The 19,455-nt window shown below is 37.6% G+C and overlaps 1 protein-coding gene across 4 annotated transcripts in view; it reads right to left on the bottom strand.

The window, feature by feature from the left end:
• Positions 1-19,455, bottom strand: part of RAPGEF4 (Rap guanine nucleotide exchange factor (GEF) 4) — a 423,137-nt gene that overhangs the window by 52,595 nt on the left and 351,087 nt on the right. For all 4 annotated transcript variants that reach the window (XM_006878827.1, XM_006878828.1, XM_006878830.1 and 1 more), the window contains 5 exons: positions 18,630-18,706; positions 17,835-17,981; positions 15,467-15,582; positions 11,008-11,096; positions 5,908-5,986 (listed from right to left, as the gene is read on the bottom strand). In XM_006878827.1, coding sequence (XP_006878889.1) covers positions 5,908-5,986; positions 11,008-11,096; positions 15,467-15,582; positions 17,835-17,981; positions 18,630-18,706 — 508 coding nt within the window. The remainder of the gene's footprint in view (positions 1-5,907; positions 5,987-11,007; positions 11,097-15,466; positions 15,583-17,834; positions 17,982-18,629; positions 18,707-19,455) is intronic.

Raw genomic sequence — 19,455 nt, forward strand, 5'->3', positions numbered from 1 at the left:
TGCTAGACATTTAAATAAAAGCCATTTCTTATTCAGATGTTTTTTAGCTGAAGTCCCAATCTGTCCTAAACAACAGAGCTCTGAAGTATCTGACATAAGTGAGACTGTATTGGCAGGATAGCTTTCAGGCTTGGCCTGGTTATCAATGGCATTATTATGGAATCTGTTTCTTATTTGGTGACTTCTACTCACTTCAGCTTCCTCCTGGAGCTCATTACCCTCAATACTGTAGGATGGTTGTCACTGACATATGGGGCTATAGGCTTCCTATTCTCTCTCTTAGGTGTTTTTAACTTAGTACCTGAAAGTCCCTCTTGGAGTCCCAGTAGTCCAGTTGGGCAATGTGCAAACCAGTTTACTGGCAAGAGCAGTCAATTATATGAGTGACTACACTAACCACCAAGACGACAGCTTTGTTAGAGTCAGTCATGATATCAATTGCAAACTGGAGCCACACTAGTGCTACATGGACATCTTCTAAATAGCTGTCAGTGTATTCAGAATCTTACGTGGTTACTTGGCATCCATGTACCCTGATTTCTCCTATCTGTAAAACATAATTAATAATGTACCAGTCTTTTCTTGCTTCAGATTTGAGGGGGTTGGTGTTGGAAAGATAAATAAATGACATAAATATATCCCAATAAACCTATTAACATTCAAAATAATATTAACATAGTTGTGATCACTAAGGACCTGCCTGTGTTCAAACATACACATACTACACAAATATGGCAGAATTTAATAATAAAACATGAAATTAAGACTGCTGCTGTTGTTGGGTGTTGGCAAGTGGGACTCAGCGGCCCTCTGAATAACAGTTCTGATCCTATCCTATCCTATCCTATCCTATCCTATCCTATCCTATCCTATCCTATCCTATCCTATCCTATGCCAACCAGAAAGCTCTAATGGCCTAGGTGGGAGGGAGATACATTGCCAATCCAAATACAGACAGTTCAAATCCATCAGCTGCTTAAAGGGAGAAAGGTGGGTAATCTTTTACATAATCGATAGCCTCTGAAAATCTGTTTGAAGGTTAACAGTGGATTGGTTTTGACTTAGCAATACATTAAAAAAAAATTAAAAGGACTAGAGAAAGCAATTTGGTAATAGATATCATAGCATTAACATTTTTCATATTCTTTGCCACTTTTAGAAGTTTCAAATAAGGAAATTAAAAAGTCATAGGCTAGAATAATTTTGTCTACTTTTCCACTTAACAATATTTTGTTGGTATCTATGCTATTGAATCTTCTACTACAACACTGTTTTTCTAAATAGAGATAGCTTTGTCATATTTTAAAACAAAGCATTTTCACTGCAAAAAAACAGTTAAAACAAAAAAACAGAAATAAGCAAAATTTATCTGGAGTCATCCCACTATGCTTGTTAGGGAAAAAAATGTGTAAATAATCTATATATACAATAATAGGAGGTTAAAAATGAACTATGATATATCTACCATATAATATTGCTCTTTCAATTGTAATGTGCCATTGAGCTAACTTACAGCAACCCTGTGAACAACAGATCAGATTCTTGCCCTATCATGTGCCATCATCATGATCTCTGCCAATATGTCCAACAATATGTTCAAAGTATATAAGGTAGTGTTTCCTGATCCTTGCTTCTAGGTTGCCATTGACAATAATAAGTTGTCTTTCCAATATATGTTTGTCCCTCACTGTACCAATCTGTATGACACATTGTTCAATATGTATTTGTAGAATCAACTGGGGGGGAAAAGATTATTTAGATCTATTTAATCTATATTTATCTATATAGTGACCAATCTATATAGACAGATAATTATAGAAGTACAATTTCTAGAAAGTTTTTCATAAAATTCTTAACAGTGGTGAGATTCTAAACAAATTTTCCCTTATTCTATTTATTTTTTTCCCAGTGAGGATATTTTATTTTTAAAGATGACTAAGCTACCTTTACTTAAAAATATACTGCTGTAGAAAAATATTTGATGGTATATATTTTTCACAAAATATTGTATAATGAATTACGTTACGTGGTAGGTTGTTGACCCATGTAGGTCAGTGGTTTAAATCTTCTAGGATCTCCACAGGAAAAAGAAAGATGGTTAGCCTCTTCTTATAAAGATTTAGCTTTGGAAACTTGATGGAAGGTTGCTATGAGGCAGAACTGACCCAATGCCAGTGGGCAGTCTTTACCAGAAGAGATACTGTAGTTAATAAGCATACAAAATGATTTACAGTATGATCCAGATTTTATACTTTAGTATGTTATTGCTGTTACGTGCTGTCAAGTCACTTGCGACTCACAGCGACCCTGTGTACAACAGTCCTAAACTCTGCTCTGTTCTGTGCCAATCACACACCCATCCCGATTACCCCAGTCACTGAATCAATCCACCTCATAGAAGGCCTTCCCCTCCTGCAATGTCCCTCCAAGGACTGGTCCCTCCTTACAACATGTCCAAAGTATGTCAGACAAAGTCTTGGAATCCCTGCCTCCAAGGAGCAGCCCAGTTTAACCCTCTCTAGAATGAATCTGTTTCTTTTCTTGGCAGTTCATGGTACATTCAATACTCTTCTCCAGCACCACAGTTCAAAGGCATCAATTCTCCTTCTATCCTCTCTAGTCATATGTTTTTTTAAAAAAGGCTAGAGAGATACACACCAATATGTTAGTAATGGTTACACCTGGGAAGTGGTAGGATTATATAGGTAGTCTTACATTTTTTTAAAAAGGACTATGGGAAAATTGAACTTATTTTAAAATACATATTTTTAAAAAAATAAAGAAGTTGGAGAGAAAAAGTATAGAAAGTTAATAAATATGATCTAAAAACCTCATTATAAAGCACTTTTATTCATCAGGTCACATCATGTCGTAGTGTATCCAGTGAATAGAAAGTCTTTCTCATTAGCACATAAAAGGCCTGAAATATGAATGTTAACAGCGTTCTAGCATTTTTCTTCGTGCTGAAGGCAAAATTGGAGGAGACATGCAATGTGATTAAGCACAGAAATAGGTGTCAGTGGCTCAGGGCTCAAATCTTTTCTGTATTAGTAATTACCTTTCTCTGAGCAAATCATAATTTTTCATTATCCTAGTTTATTGATTTGGAAAAAGAGCAGTAAAAATTTCTTACTTTATGAAGCTGCTATGAAAAGTTGTAGATATTAACTACTTTGAAAACACTCAGCCAAGCACTTCACTAATGGAATGTGGTTAAGTATTTCATGATGTCTTATCCTCGTGAAAAATATGAGGTATAACCCGTTTGTGCAGTTTTACATTATTAAAACTGATCTCTGGTGGCCTTGAGAGAGAAAGTTGTGCTGTCAACCAAAAGACAGGTTTGTTCGAGTCCATCAGGTGCTTCAAGGGAGAAAGAAGGACAAACTCCTCTGAGATTTACAGTCTCTGAAAACCTGTTGGAGGGTCAGTTTTGAGTCTGTTCTGACTTGACAGAAATGAGAGCGTGCGTGTGAGCACGAGTGTGTGTGTGTGCGTGTGCGTGTGTGTGCGTGCGCGTGTGTGTGTGTGTGTGTACACTCCATTGTACTCCCAAATCAAGACTTAAGTGTGTGGCACTAAGTCATTTTTGTCTACTTGTTCTTTCCTGTCCACTGTCTGTTTCTCCACTTGCGCTGGCTTTCTTGACATTCTCCATGAAATTGTCCAGTGAAAGCCCTTGCTAGCCTGGGAGTTGTTGAAGGTCTTTAAACTTCTCTAAGTTACCCCATATTCATCCCACAAATTCCAGTAAGAACTGAGTTATGTTATCTGTGAGAACTCATTTACATTATTTATGACCCAAACTCAGAAGATTATAGAGTCTGTATGACATCTCATAGTGTGGGTTGTGTATATAGATACCTGTTGTTGTTGTTGATTGCCTTTGAGTTGAGCACTACTCATAGCAACCCTAGGAACAAAACACCTGAAGCCCCTCTACAACTATCGACATTAATCAAAGTTCAAAGAGTTTTTATATTTCTGTTTACAGCAGCACTTAGAGACTAAGACATCTATCTACTGGGAACTAAATTGGAATTTTCTTTCACAAGCCCCTCTTGATTCTGTTATTCTCAGTTTCTTGTCTTTTCTTCCTCTCCACAACTGTAATTACCATCACATCTCCCTACCTGGGTATAGCATGGGCCTTTCTTCTAGGAGCTTACATTTTCAAACCAAAGATTAGTGATCTGGCAATTTCAATCAACGCTGTAGGAGAACAAGATCATAAATGAAGAAATCTGTATTTGTAAAATACAAGCTTAGTGTTTGGGGCTTGGAGTTGTAAAGATGAAATGGCTTGGCCCACTTGACACCATCCCTTCTTGTGATTTTTGTTTGTCTTAGGCTTATCAACATGCTGCTGCCTAAAACAAAGTCCAAACTCAACGGTGGTTTTTATTATTCCTTTTAACAAATCTCAAAGGTTTAATAGTGATCACCATGTATGGAGTTAAAAGAGCACAGAGCTATCCTGAATGTGTTAATTTTACTGCAGAAAAATTGAATATGAGCCAGAGAGAATATATATGTAAGTCTCATTAAGCTGTCATTACATGGAAAGATAGTCTCCAGGCAAATAAACACCCAAATCTCACCCTTGCAGCTCCCTCTGGGTAACAACATTCAACTAAATCTCCTATCCTCACATTCTGTTGACTTCAAAAAGAAATATAGGCGAACAGGAAAATGAGAATCAGGTAAGGCAATTATAATTCTGAAAAGGAAAACATGCCCACATTGATTGGATTGCTCAGAAAAAAGAGAGAGCCACTCTCCTTTTGTGCATTTAACTGTTCAAAAAAAGGCAACGTGTTGGGGGTCTACATTTTTGTTGCCAGTGGAGATTAAAAGAAAAGACATAAAATTGGAAAAATATTCTTTTATACACCACTCAAAGCTGAGAGTGCAACTTGTTAATAATATGCACATCTTTTTTTAAATGCAACTTACATTTTCTGAATGTCCACTCAGTGGCAAACACTATGCATCAATTGGTCCAGTCGGTCTATTATTAAGAACCCAACCAAATGAAATTTTAAAAATTCATAGTACCTTGAGGAGAGAGTTCATTAGAATTGAGATTTTCTTAGTTGCATTTGAATTTCAAATTTTATTTCTTTGTTTTGGAGTCCCTGGGTAGTGTAACCACTTAATATATAGCGGCTCATCAAAAGTTGGGGACTCTGGGTCTATTTGGAGGCACCTTGGAAGAAAGGCCTGGTGATTTACTTCTGAAATAACGGCCATAGACAACCCCATGGGGCACAGTGCTCCTGCTGACACACATGGGGTCAACACAAGTCAGAGCTGACTCAGTGACAACTGGCTTTCTTTACGTCAATAGAGTATTCATAAAAAAGAAACAAAAAATGAATTTTGGTATCTAGAGGAGAAGATGGACAAGGATGAATATGAAAGAAAAGTAATTGTAATGATAACTTGTATGTCTCTGATTTCTGTCATTTAGAACAGGAACATAAGCAGGTCTTGGTCCATCCTACAAGGTACCCTTCTGACAGAGGCACAGCGGATCTCCAAAGCTAGGGAACAAGCCCTCAACACACACCTGCACTCTCCTTTCACCTTCTCTGGTCTACCTTTTAGGCGTGGATATTTCTCACAGAAAACACCTTTCCAAGGTAAACTGGTTCATATATCTATACAGATAATGAGGAGGAAATCTTAAAAATGTTACAGCGGCCTTAGGCTGGAGGGCACTAGAGGAAAACCTCAGGGGAAACTGTTGGCACTTCTGAGTTCCGCCACTTTTATAAGCTCAAAGTACAGGTCTGTCTGAGTCATGACTTACCTTCAGAGTATGAGATGAGATAATGACCATGTGCATCTTTTATTAAGATGTCTTCAAGAGAATAGAGGCTTTCTTGCAAAAAAAAAGGATATTGGGCCACCAGGGCTGGGCAAAGCTGGGTATTTGGCATAAAAATACAGTGCATCATAACAAAGTCGTTTAAAATAGAATCTGGAGGGAAGAGGAGGGAAAAAGCAAAAAAGAAAAGGAAATTAAATTCTTGGAGAAATCTTAAGAAAGAAATGGTATCTATTAATTTGCCTTTGGCCACAATTCTTATAAGTCAGTATGGTGTGTGATGGTCTTACCATACACAGGAGAACTGCATACAAAGATAATGATGTTTCTAGAGAGTGAAATCAAACTCAATTTCTTAGGGCAGTGGACAAAGTGTAACATTAAAAAAAAAAAAGACAGCCAATGGCACTACTCATCTTAACCACAAAGAATTTTTTAAAAGAATTAAAACAAATGGAGCCATATAGGGGAAATATCATTTACATGGAATTAAGACATAGTCGCTTGTCCATTTCAAGGAGGAGCAATAAAATTATAGAACAAGGTAGTAATGCAAATATTGATGAGGAAAATAAAAGTGGGGGGGACCCCAGAATGAGAAATTAAAGTCTGTACACTGGAACAAAACAAAAATTATTCAATAGATTAAAATTATAAATGTCATACACTGATCTATTTTGTAATTAGGTAGTTAGAGGGATGATGGGAAAATAAGTTTATCAATGATAAACTTCATTTGATTCTGATTCTTCACTGCAGAGACATTAATTTCCAGTCAGCCGGTATGGGAAACTACACATTGGCAAATGCCTAGCTTTTAGAAATATTCCCTGTGAAAGCAGGAATACAAAGTACTATGAGAGTTTTCATTAAAAAATAATTCTATTTGCTGATATTTGTAAAGTATGCATGACTTTTACAACAGAAAATGGTAAGGAAAGTAAAGAAAATTTTGGTTATTGTTCAGCACTTTCGAGTTGGCTCCAACTCACCCCTATATACAACAGAATGCAAGCCTGCCTCATCGTATGCCATCCGGACAACCTCCACTGTGCAGTGCATGTGCCAGTCCCTCTCCTTGAGAGATTTCTCTTCTTCATTGACTCTAATTTCCAAGCATGATGTCCTTCTCTAGAGACTGGTTCTGCCAAATAGCATTCCCAAAGTATGGTGACAAGAAGTCTCACCATTCTTGCTTCTAAGGAGCACTATGGCTGCACTTCTCTCAAGACAGACCTGCTTATTCTTCTGGAAAACTCAGTCTTCTTATCCAACACCATATTCAAAGGCATCAATTCTTTGACTTCCTTCATTCATCACCTAACCTACATTGCCATCTAAAGCAATTGAAAATACAATGTTTTGGGCCAAGAGATCCTTGGTCTTTAAAGTGACATCTTTAAAACTTTAAAGAAGCCTATGGCAGATTTGCCCAGTTTAGTATGTCATTTGACTTCCTAACTACTACTTCCATAGGTGCTGACCTTGGAAAAAAGTAAAAGGAATTTCTTGGCAATTTCAATCTTTCCTCCATTTATCATGAAAATATTTATTGACCCAGTTGTGAGGATTTTAATTTCTTTATCTTGAGGTATAATCCATACTGAAGACTACTGAAATTAGAATTCAAAAATAGTCATGATTTATTGTTGTTTTATTCACAATAGCAAAGAGATGGAAGTAACCCAAGTGCCCATCAATAAACAGAAAGAAAAACCATGGTACAGTCACACAATGGAATACTATGCAGCACTGAAAAACAATGAAATAGTAAAACATTATACAACATGGGAAAGCCTTGAGGACATTATGCTAAGTGAAATATCTCACTCACAAAAAGATAAATACTGTATAACACTGCTTTTATAAAATAGCACAGATATGGGGTGGAGGCTGAGGAAGGAATACAGAAACAGTGACTAGATAAGAACACCGCATTAGAATGGATGAGGGGAAGAACAGTTTGAAAAGAATATATGATTATGTATATGTATATATGAATGAAAACCTATCTGGAACAAAGGGGTAGACTAGGGGAAGGGGAGGAAAAGGGAGGATAAAATGTACAACAATGAATAAATAAAAGAAAAAAACAATTATCATGGAAAAAATATCGACAAAATACCCTCATGCTTTAAACTGATTTCTGTCAAGGATTAATGGATCAAACACTGTTCATTTCAGTACAAGATGAACGTAAACCACAGGTGCCATCCATCATCCCATGCTACCAGTGGTCCCTAGGCCATCAAACTGGACCAGAGAACAAACGGAAAAAGTGATAGACAGAAGCTGTAGGAAATACTTTTTTACTAAAAGCGCTTTGGCTTTCCTGAGTTCAACTTCTAGGATCACTTTAATATGCTTTGTGTACTATCTGAGAATAGGGGAGCTAACGCTCATAACTCAATTCACTGTTACTGAGTCCAATCCAATGCATGGCTGACCTCCTAGCAGGTTTTCAGAGGCCATCAATTGCATGGGTAGATACCGCCTATCTTTCTTCCAAGGAGGAGCTGGTGGTTTCAAACTGTGTGGCTTTGGGTTGACAGCACAACTCCTTAACCACTAAACTACCAGAGCTCCCTAATACTCGTAAGTCATTCTGAAAAACTGTGCTATGCAGTAATTTCAAATGGCTGCTGGAAGTCTGGGGATTTGGACTTGGTCATATACAGTGTGCTCAACCACTTGAAATTCACATTCTGATGTGAATTGCTCATATGCAGGAACTAAGGGAAAACAAAACAAATCATTTCCTTCTAGAAGATTATTTCCCATAGTATGCAACTAGTAATGTTAGCTATAGCAGAAAAAGTATAGGAGACTAATAATTCATGGACAGAAAATAGATGTTTTGGTTAAATGAAGAGAATGTATACTGTCAATTCCAGAAAGTTCACGTCTCTGATATAAACAGGTTCCACTGTAGATTCACTTTATTTTAAACCCATAAATGCCAACAAGCTGACATTTCAAAAATGTCAGAAAAATCAGAAAAAACCTACAAGGAATGAAGTTTGATATTAAACTGTGTTGTTAACCTTGTCTTCAGTGTAAAAAATAGTAGAGTTAGAAATCCTGTGCCATTGGCCCAATGATATCTAGGTTTCAATTTCTTGTTTAAGAAGCAATAAATTCAGTCCTACTTCTTTTAAAGTAACCTTGCAAGGAAGACTATCCTTTGTTCTTCATGGGTAGTAAAGATGGTGTCAAGTTTTCCTTAGATGCCATACCCTCTACTGTATAATCCCTCTGAATCAATACTCATTTTGAAGAAGATGTTTTCTCTTACTTCCTGTAACAACACATTTCAGGCAGTTACCTCACTTACTCATTGCTACTGAGTTGGTACCAGCTCATAGAAGACCATCGGATTTTTAGAGGCTGCGTATCACATGGGAAGAGACTGTCCATCTTTCTCCCTTGGAGCAGCAGATGGATTCAAACTGCCTACCATTGGGTTGGAAGTACCACTTCTTATTCACTAAGCCACCAGAGCATCCTAACAGTTAACGGTTATTCTGTTGTGCACCATTGAGTTGGACCTGAACCATAGCTGACTCTGGCGAGTTTTCAGAGGCAGTGAATGCATGAGAGGAGATTGTCCATAACTAGTGGGAGAAAATCTGCTGCATGTTGTCCTAACCTAGCCCAGCCATTTGGTCTATTTAAGGTTACATAGATCTCTTGGGAGTAAAACCCTCGTAAATGGTCCTTCAAGGATTTCTCCATCCTGAATACAAGCAAAGTTCATTGCACATAATTTTATTTTTGCAGATATCGTCAAAAAGCCTCCCAATGCTTTGCTTTGCATGTAAGACTCTCTAAGAGCTGCAGCACAGCGGAGAAACATGGACAGTCCTCTCCCATAAAGATTTATACCCTTGGGAAACCAAAGGATGGTTGCTATGAGTTGGATTTCACTCAAAAGTAATTAGGTTTATTTTGGTCTGATGGCCTAGTGTTAAGAAGCTGTGCTGCAATTCCAAAGGCATGTGGTTCGAATCTACTAGCTGCTCTGTGGGAGAAGGATAGGCAATTTCCTCCCATCTGATTAACTGCTTCTGAAAACCCACTGGAGTGTCAGCTATGAGTCGGTTCATAATCAATGGTACACAACAGCAATAGCAACAACAACAACAACAAAGACTCTTTAGTTAATTTATTACTTAAGGAAAAACCAAATTAATGCCATCTATTTATGAAATAAGAAACTGGAATGAGGGGATACAATAAGTAAAGAGGTGGTAAATACTTTTAGTAGATCTATTATAGTTATGTTTCCATTTACTGCAGAGCAGGCTGCAAGCAAAGCTCAATAATGGAAATTTCTGGAGATAACTCTGAACTCTGACCATCTTTTAGTGAGCTGAGGGTGCCTTAAATACATTCATCAGTGATGTTAAGTGATAAACTAGTAGCATAGGCTTCTTAAAAAGTTAAACAAGAGCTGTTCCAAAGACATATACAAGAGGGTAACAAAAGTGCAGAAAGGTATCAGGATTCTGAACTCTTAGTTCCCTGGCAGAATTCATTTCATTCACTCTCAAACCTCTGCATCTTGCTGTGAGGCCAGTTATCTGTGACTTGGTACTTGAATATCACTTAATATTTGGAAGCAGGAGTGGCATCCACTTCCTAAATAATATGCCTCTGGAAACTATATGAATTTTTATAAATGTCAATAGTTGTAGAGGAGCTTCAGGCCTTTATTTATAGGGTCGCTATGAGTCGTGTTCGACACAAAGGCAGTCAACGACAATAACAACAACAACAAATATCTGTGAGGCAGTCTAAGAATCCATACCCTAGAGAGAACCATTTAACTCTCAGTTGGAATAAGGTGGTAACTTCTATGCAGCCAGCATCAGATCCTTTATGAGAAAGATGGGATTACAATTAAAAATGAAAAGATATTGAAGGTAAGATTTAAATGTTAACTTTTGAGACGCCTATGGAAGTATCCTTATAGATATGCATGAGATGCTGGATTGCGAGAGGACAACCAGTATTGTAGGGGACACAGGCAGTGAGAAGGAGTCTGCTCTACTCTTAACACATACAACCACCTTCTAAAACTGCCTTGACTATCCACACTGAGGATGAACTCAGGAACTAGTCACAGCACTAGGCATGCATTTACTGAATATTACATTATTCTATGTGTATACCTGTTGCTTCATTTAAAGCTGGTTCAAGGCGTATGGTTTCTAAAAAATGTTCTAAAATTTTTTCAGGTGTTCCTGACATCACAGTATACCTGGATAAGAAATGAAAATGTTAGTTTTTAAAATGTAAGCAAGTAATAAGTAACTTTTAAAACATATATATTTAAAAAAAAAACAAACACCAAACACACAACCAACAACTGTGAATTTCTAAGGACCCATATTGACTTATCTTGTGGCCAACAAGTTCCTCTTTGTAAAGAGGAACCAAGTCACCCCAAAAGACAGGAGAATAACCACAAGTTAAAGTAATTATTAAAATGTTGTTCTTTTCCCCTTCTTCTTGGGATAAACAGAAATTTCTTGGAGAGCAGCATTAGCAGGCTGGGAGTGGAGAACCCACAGCTGTGGGTTCCAGAGGAAAAGGAAAAAGCATATGGAAGTTCCAGGGCAGCTAAGGCCAAGCTGGGGAGCTGGGGACGGGAAACCACAGAAAACTAGGTTATCCATATATGGGTTATTCATAGCAAAATTTTGGTCCCACACTGGATTCCCCTGTCTATTTCTGGAACACTCTGTCTTTCCCAACTGTACACTGGTATGCGTGTTGGAAATACAACTAATAATAAATCTAGTGAAAAGAAAACAAACCCCAAATACAGATGAACAAACAATCCCAGTGGCATCATGAAGAGGAAAGAAGGTTAAATTAGCAGTAGCTAACCCATATGATCTACTTTAATGTCAAGTGTAAATTATTTGTGAGTTAACATTATTTCAGAAGATCCAGTCACAGTGCCCATCGAGGAACATGAAGGAATGAAAAAAAAAAAATTCAATGTGAGATGTTTCAAAGTTCTAATCAAGGTGGTAACCAAACAGTTAATGAGAGCTCTAGGCAAAATACATGAGGGTGAGCTGGGTGTTATCCTTTGAAAACACAGTAAGGCATCATGCGTAAGTTGAGAAAGCCAGAAGCTGTGAGATCTCTGATGTGTGCCAAGTCTGAGTGTATGTTCAGCTGCACCTGCCTGGACAGAAAGATGCTCTGGATGCAACCATGTCTGGTGACCCTGAGCTCATCCAAAGCAGTAAATAAATACTCTATGTAGTTAAAAACTCTGCTAGTGAGTTGTTGTTGTTGTTAGCTGCCATCAAATTGGCTTCCACTCATAGTGACTCTAATGTGTAGACATTTTAGAACCTGGAACTGAAAAAATCTTCTCCCAGCACTATGTCTGGAAATAAGGACAATTCCATCTATATGTAGAAGGGAGGTTCAGGACAAAACAAGGTATCTTCAAAACAGGATAGAATTAGTCACTGGGGGAGCTGACAGTGTAAAGAAAACGCCATCCTGTAACTGAAACAGGAACCATCATTCCAAATTCCAATTCTTCCTATTACTGAGCTCATATAACCAGAGAAGAACGGTATCTGGAATGACAATGGCCATAAGGCAGCCTTGCTGTATGGCCCATGGAGAACACTGTCTTATTATTACTATGATGTTTTACTATAACATTCAGAGTTGAGTGGTCTGGATAAAGTCAAGTGATTTTGAAAACTAAAAATATATACAGAAGCTACTCTGGATTATTGATACAGTAATACTACTATACAAGCAACATGGAGATTCTCCTTGAGTTCAAAAAGGGCAGCTTCTCAGGACTGAGAAGCACTCTATGCAGCTCTGGTGGTTTGGCTGTAAGGAGCCGTGCTGCCAACCCAAAGACATGTGGTTATGAATTCACCAGTCGCTCTGCGGGAGACTGATGGGTAATCTCTTCAGATGTGTTTTACTGCCTCTGAAAACTCACTGGAGTATCAAGTATGAGTCGCTTATGTACCATCTAGATGGTACACATAACAACATAACAGAGGCCCTGTAGGTCTCTAAGTTTTAAGATGATCCACAGACACAGTTAGCACAGCTGTCAGGACCGACTCTCAGCAGACATTGACTCACAAGGGCATTCTTGCCTTTTGTGTAAATAAATTTGTATTATGTATAAAATGCTGACTGTACTAAAGGGTACAAATAAGAAGACATAATGGAAATCATATCTAGATCAAAAATCATTTTCACATGCATGGCTTCTCTTTTTTCATTCTCTTTAGTTAGATTTCATAAACAATTATAATTAGAGGCTACCCTAAATGGAAGAGGCTAGGAAGCAAACACCTTTGATAATTTCTCAACAATATGAAGACAGTAAGGAAGGACACTTCCTGATCAAATATACTGAGGTTAAAGACATTTTTCAAGACTTACTTTTTCAGTTAACAAAATGAGTCCCAACACATAAAGTATTATTAACATATTGCCACAAATGACGGTAATACATCGGGGAAAAACAAAGTGTTTCTAAGCGTGGCCGTCAATTTAAAAGTGTGTGGCAACGTGTTAAATACAGTAGATAGCCATTAAAAATGGCCTATTCAGGGTGTCTTGGAGAGGGTGAGAATAAGTTTCTCCTTGGAGGTTAGGATTTTGAAGCTCTGTCTCACATACTTTGGCCATGTGGCCGGGAGAAACCGGTCCTTGGACATCATGCTTGAAAGGGTGGATGGAGAAGGACATCATGCTTGAAAGGGTGTAGGGACAGTGTAGGAGATGAAGACCTCAGATGAGATAGATTGCTACCATAACTGGGGAAATGGGGATTGGTGAGTTGGAATTAGTGAGAATGGCTCAGGACAGGGTAGGATTTAGAGCTGTGGATAGGGTCGCTGTGAGTCATAGGTAACTCTATGGCACATAAAAACAATTCAGGGACATCAATGAAAATATTTGTGAGAAGTCCTGTATTCAGGGACACTAACAAAAATATTTGTGGGAAGTCCTGGTCTTCAAATAAAAAATGTTTTTATGCTTATTTTCCTTTGCAGGATGGATTATTTATTTATAAAAACAGGTGAGCAAGTTTCAAGTGTGTTATTGTTTATATGTTGAGTCAAAACAAACTCACCATGACCCTTTGGTGGATTTTCAGAGGCTATAAATCACACAGGAGAAGACTGCTCATCTTTCTCCTGAAGAGAAGCTAGTGGATTTGAACCACTTGCCTTTGGGCTGGCAGTGCTACTCCTTACCCACTAGTCCACCAGAGCTGCTTATTTCAAGTATGCGCAGTAGTTTAAAAAAAAAAAAAAAGTAAGGGATTAAGGTATTTAAAGAAATCTGGGTGATAATTTTATATTTGTGAGTGAAAGGATAGTCCATTTATGCCATGCCTTTTGACATATATTAGTTTGCAACATTTATTTTATGTGTTGAGCGTATGGTATTTATGTTATCATTTGCTGTGTAGTAAAGTTGGAGGCATAACGCATAGCCACAAAAGTTGGTCTAGCTGAGCCAACCTCTGCCATTTCAAGCTTTATGACAATGGGCATGAAACTTGCTTCTTTGAGCCTAAATTTTTCCATCTGTTAAAAGAGGCTGTAATGAGGATTAAATAAATTATTCAAAATTACTATGGCTGTTCAACAATATTTAAGAAATTACATTTCTTTCCTCCTTCTTTGCAAATATTGATTCATCCAGAGGAAAATGTTTATGCCTTAGGTTTTTAGTATAAGCAATAAAAAAAAAAATCATCAGCTATGGTGAATGTTCTCACACAAGGAACACCCCTTTTACTTGGCAAACAAAAGAAAATGACTTGGGATGCATTCATTTTCAACATATTATTATTTGGTGACATTTCATTAATTGCAGAATTGGTGTTCTTTATTATTATAAAATTTAAAAATTAATCTTTATTTTTAAAAATGAGATTCTTAGAACCACAGTCTCTAGCTCTCCTGTCTCACGACTCAAATGTTGGTACATTTGATTAAAAACAGAAGTAGTCTTCTGTAGGATACTGCAGCAAAAGCGAGAACTGAAGGTAGAAACACTGAAAGAACACAAGTTAAACCAAGTTAAAGAAGAGGTGTGATGCAAATACTCCTTTGAAATAAACAAGAATGAATAGGAATGAAGCCAAATGCACACTTCTAGGTGGCAGTCGACAGACGGTTTTAAATTTGAAATCTGGGCTTCATCAAAAACATTTAATCTGCTAAAAAGGCAGAAATCCTTCTTGATAATTCCTATGTGATAAGACCCAAATTCTGAAGGCTCCCTGTCCTTTGAGGTGCCTGGTGCTCCTGTCTCCATTGTTCTCCCATAAGTTTTCTGTTTCAAAGCTGTAACAGTTGAACACTATGTACACAGAGAGGTTTTAGAGTAAGGGAATAAGCTTAGAATTACTCTAAGCAGCACCAGGCTCAATGCAGTGCCAGAAATGGATACATTATACTCCAAAAGATGTGTGATTAGTCAATAGAGGGGGGGGGAAGTTACACACACACTGCCTTCTCCCACAAAAAGAACACGCTATTGTAGAAATGATGATGCCATGTGAAAAGGTTAATCATAGTCTGGCAATTACAGTGTTGGATGCAAACATACTTTTGCTGAGGCTGTGAGTTTCCTTGATTGGAAGCTCTGTTCCCTGCTGGGACCTTCTCCAGCACCAAGACATCTTGGTCATGTTCTTTAAGTCTGACTGTATTCGCCTCAACGTCCTGCAAATACAAATTACACCACATACAGATGCTGCCGTTTATTCAGACAATGAAAAAAAATTCAAATGCTTCAGAAACTCATTTGGTGCTTGTGATGCTAATTGTGCTGCCTACAAATCAAGTCATTTTCAAAGTCAAGGGCTGGAATGGTCAGAGATAGGACCAAGAGAGTAGAGAGTTAGGGGTTTTTACAATTCTGCTTTTTTAGCCAATGAGCCCTAGTGGCACAGTGGCTACAGCGCTTGGATGCTAACTAAAAGGTTGACTATTTGAACCCACTCGCTACTCTGCAGGACAACCATGTGGGTGTCATTCTCCTCCAAGAACTATAAACTTGGAAAGCCTACAGGACTGCCCTATACTGTCTATGGGATGGAAATGACACGATGGTATTAAGTTTGGATTTGCTTTGACCCCAAATTCAGAAAAATCACAGAATAGAAAGTAGTATGAGCCCTAAGAAATCTTTAAGAGGAAATAATATATAGGGAAGGGAGGCAAACAATCACACTTACATATTTATTCTTATTAAAAATGTATTACATTTAGAGTTTCAGGAAATTTCTTTCAATTTGTTTTTCTTTTGAATGTTTGTAGTTTAATTAGGCATAGCACATTTTTCTCTAATCAAAAGACTTTACTTACAGAAAACTTAATTAGTTTTACCTCCATACACAATGAAAATATTTTCCAGTTTTTATTACTTTATAAATTACATCAGGAATAATGGTCCTAATTGGATTTTTTCCCCCAGAGAAGTTATTCCCTGGAATAAATTCCATACATGTGCAACTCAGAGTGAGTAAAGCTTTCCTCTAAATGTCAATGTTATTTTAAATTAACTTAATAATTTATTGTTATTTTCCTCTCATCATTTGGTACCATTTTAAAAGATAATAGATAAGAAAAACCAAGTAAAATTCCATGTCATTTTAAAACATTATTATTCAATGATGCAAAATTTAATTTCACTTTCTTTGAATTCACCTTTATAATCCTAGGATAAATCTTATTAGAAATTTTGTCACTAGATCCAAACGCTTTAAGGGATAGGTAGGGATAGGTAATCCTAATATTAGAAAAGGAGAATTATTCTGTAAACCATCACTAAATCATGCCACTTGTACCAGAGTTACAGGAAGTATATTTAGGACTTAGGGGTGGATTAGAGAAAGATGCTAAGGTTGGGAGATGGAGAGAGGGGAATTTGTTCTGTGAACACACAGAGAAGGGAAGAAAACAGGAGAGGGTAGGGAGAACAGCCTCTCTGGGTGAACTTGAACTAGGCAGGCAAGCTACCAGTCTTCTCTCACAGGCCAGAGGTGATGGGACATTATCACTGTCAGCAGTCCTCAATCCAGCCTCTAAGTAGCCAAACTGAGTTATCTCTCCAAGGAACCAGGGACCTTTTCTTCTTAGCATCACCCACTCTCACAAAATCTGATAAACTTCACTTTGGGTCATATTTATAGTCTGCTTTAAATAAAATTCCAACCATTCCAGGTACCTGCTTGGTGGTGTCTGACATCCTTTTAATACGCTATAGATTTAGAGAAAACACTTAAAATATGAAAGTTTGGCAGGAGTAAGCACAGTTAAAATTAATTTCCATTAAAATAAAACCACTTAATAAAACAGAGGGTGGTGTATGATGATACGGGAAAGGTTCAAATTTGAGGAGAGAGGGTAGAAACTAGAAAAGTCTAAGAAATAAAAAGACATGGCCAGAGGGGTTTGCCATTGAGTTGGAGCTTGGATGGAGAATGAATGCAAAAGGGAAAACCCTTAAGTGTCACAGAAATAAAACCTCAAGCTTTGATATTTGCACGATTAAGTCTTATTTCTCTTCAATTTGATATGGGCCAATACAGGTATATGCTAAGGAATTTGGTCAAATATTTTGTTCAGACAAAATGAAACAAACAAAAATTCTACCCAAATCAAACCTAGTTCCAACTCATAGCAACCCACCATCATGTTCCCGAGGCTGTAAGTCCTTCCAGGAGGAGGCTCACCATCTTTCTCCAGTCGAGTGTGGATGAATTTGAACCACAGAAGCCAGATTTTCGGCTCTGCTGGAACAGCATTCTAGTCACCAGAATGCACACCAGCACACGGAACATGCCAGTCTTGTAATGAAGGCCCATTAATCAGAGTATTGCACAGTTAACATAAAAAAAAAGTAGAAACCTTTGTGTCGTTGGAAGAGGGGCAAATGGAATTTCCTCTAGCCACACTTTGCCTGGACTCACCCTCAGGATCCGGTTGAAATCCTCCTTGTCTACTCTTAAGAAATGGCAGTTATCTTCTCGCAAGACGATGGAGGCAGCTCGTGGGGCATCGTTGACCAGTGCTAATTTGCCAAAGTCATCTCCCTCGTGCAGGGTACAGACCACCCCCTGGAGACAGCAGAACAGTGAGATGAAAGAGGAAATGCCCACCACCTCTCACCACTAGATCCCTACCCCCACTGACACTGCGTGTCTTTAAACGAGCTGGGCCTAGCCCATTGCCCTGAGGTGCCCTCAGATGCCCACTCTCAGAGGTGACATAATTAAATGATAATGCCAATTCTTACAAATGCATTTTACTCTAGGTTCATTTCACTAATAAAATGACATTGATTAATATGGCTATGTTGTTGTTGAGCACCAGTGAGTTGGAACCGACCCATAGCTGACACTCCAGGGGGTTTTCAGAGACAGGTAATCACACAGGAAAGAGTCCTTCTGCAGAGCAGCTGGTGGATCCAAACCACGTGCCTTTGGGACTGCAGCGGAGCTTCCTACCACTAGCCTCCAGAGCTCCCAATGGCGTATTTTAAATGTATATATAATAATCTATAAAGAGAGAGCCCCACAGAAAGTACACCACTGCTTGGAGCACAGTCAATTAGCTAATGACTAGAGATATGATAATATTCTCTTCTACAGCTAACAATCTTTTCGCAAGTTTAATTGTACAACCACATTGTTAACACTTAGTATTAACACTAGTAAATGGAACATAATAAAATTTCAAAGAGAAAAAAAGACACATATACATACCTTGCCATAAATGACGACATTCACGGATCCTTTCAGAATAATGTACCAGGAGGTACCTTCTTCCCCCTGGTTAAACACTAGATGCAAAAAGATGAAAAGATTTATGACAAGAATAGAAGCACATCAATATAAATTATAGCTTATCAAATCATCATTTTAAAGTCTCAGAATTATACATTTATTCAAGAAATGAAAAAAATACTGGCTAATACTAACTTATTCAGGTGGAATATTATTTTCTTTTTTTGTAGAATCTGAAAAGAACAGAAACACTGCTCTACTTGCTATACCCTAAAAGATAGGGTTTTGCTAGATACCAATTTGCGAGCAACCCATTTCTTAAAGTAATATACTTCCCCTGACAATTCATCAAAACCTGGTATGCTTTATGAAAGAATTTCTAATCTATTAATATGACATTTTAAAATACACAAATAAGCACGTTACAGTTTACAACTACCTGCAATTTATGTTTACTACGTATACCTATATAGTTAAAAAAAAAAGAAACTAAGAAAATAAGGTTGAAATGATGACCACTAATCAAGGTGAAAATTATCTCAGAAAGAGAAGTTGAAGAATAGAATAAAGAAGGAAACACAGAACCTTCCACTGTATTTGCACAGTTTCATTTCCTAAAAAAATTCCATAGTCTAAAGATGCAGTATTATGCTTGTTGTTGTTATGAACTTCCAAGTCGGACTCTTTCTCCAGAGGAATGGTTGGTGGACTCAAAAAGCATTATCCTAGTGTCTGATGTTGATTGCCTTCAAGTTGAGCACGACTCATAGTGACCCTATGAACAAAGGGCTTAAAGCCATTCTAC

This window comes from Elephantulus edwardii, unplaced genomic scaffold (genome assembly GCF_000299155.1).
Source record: "Elephantulus edwardii isolate Elephantulus edwardi_28Jun2011 unplaced genomic scaffold, EleEdw1.0 scaffold00001, whole genome shotgun sequence".
Lineage (NCBI taxonomy): Eukaryota > Metazoa > Chordata > Mammalia > Macroscelidea > Macroscelididae > Elephantulus > Elephantulus edwardii.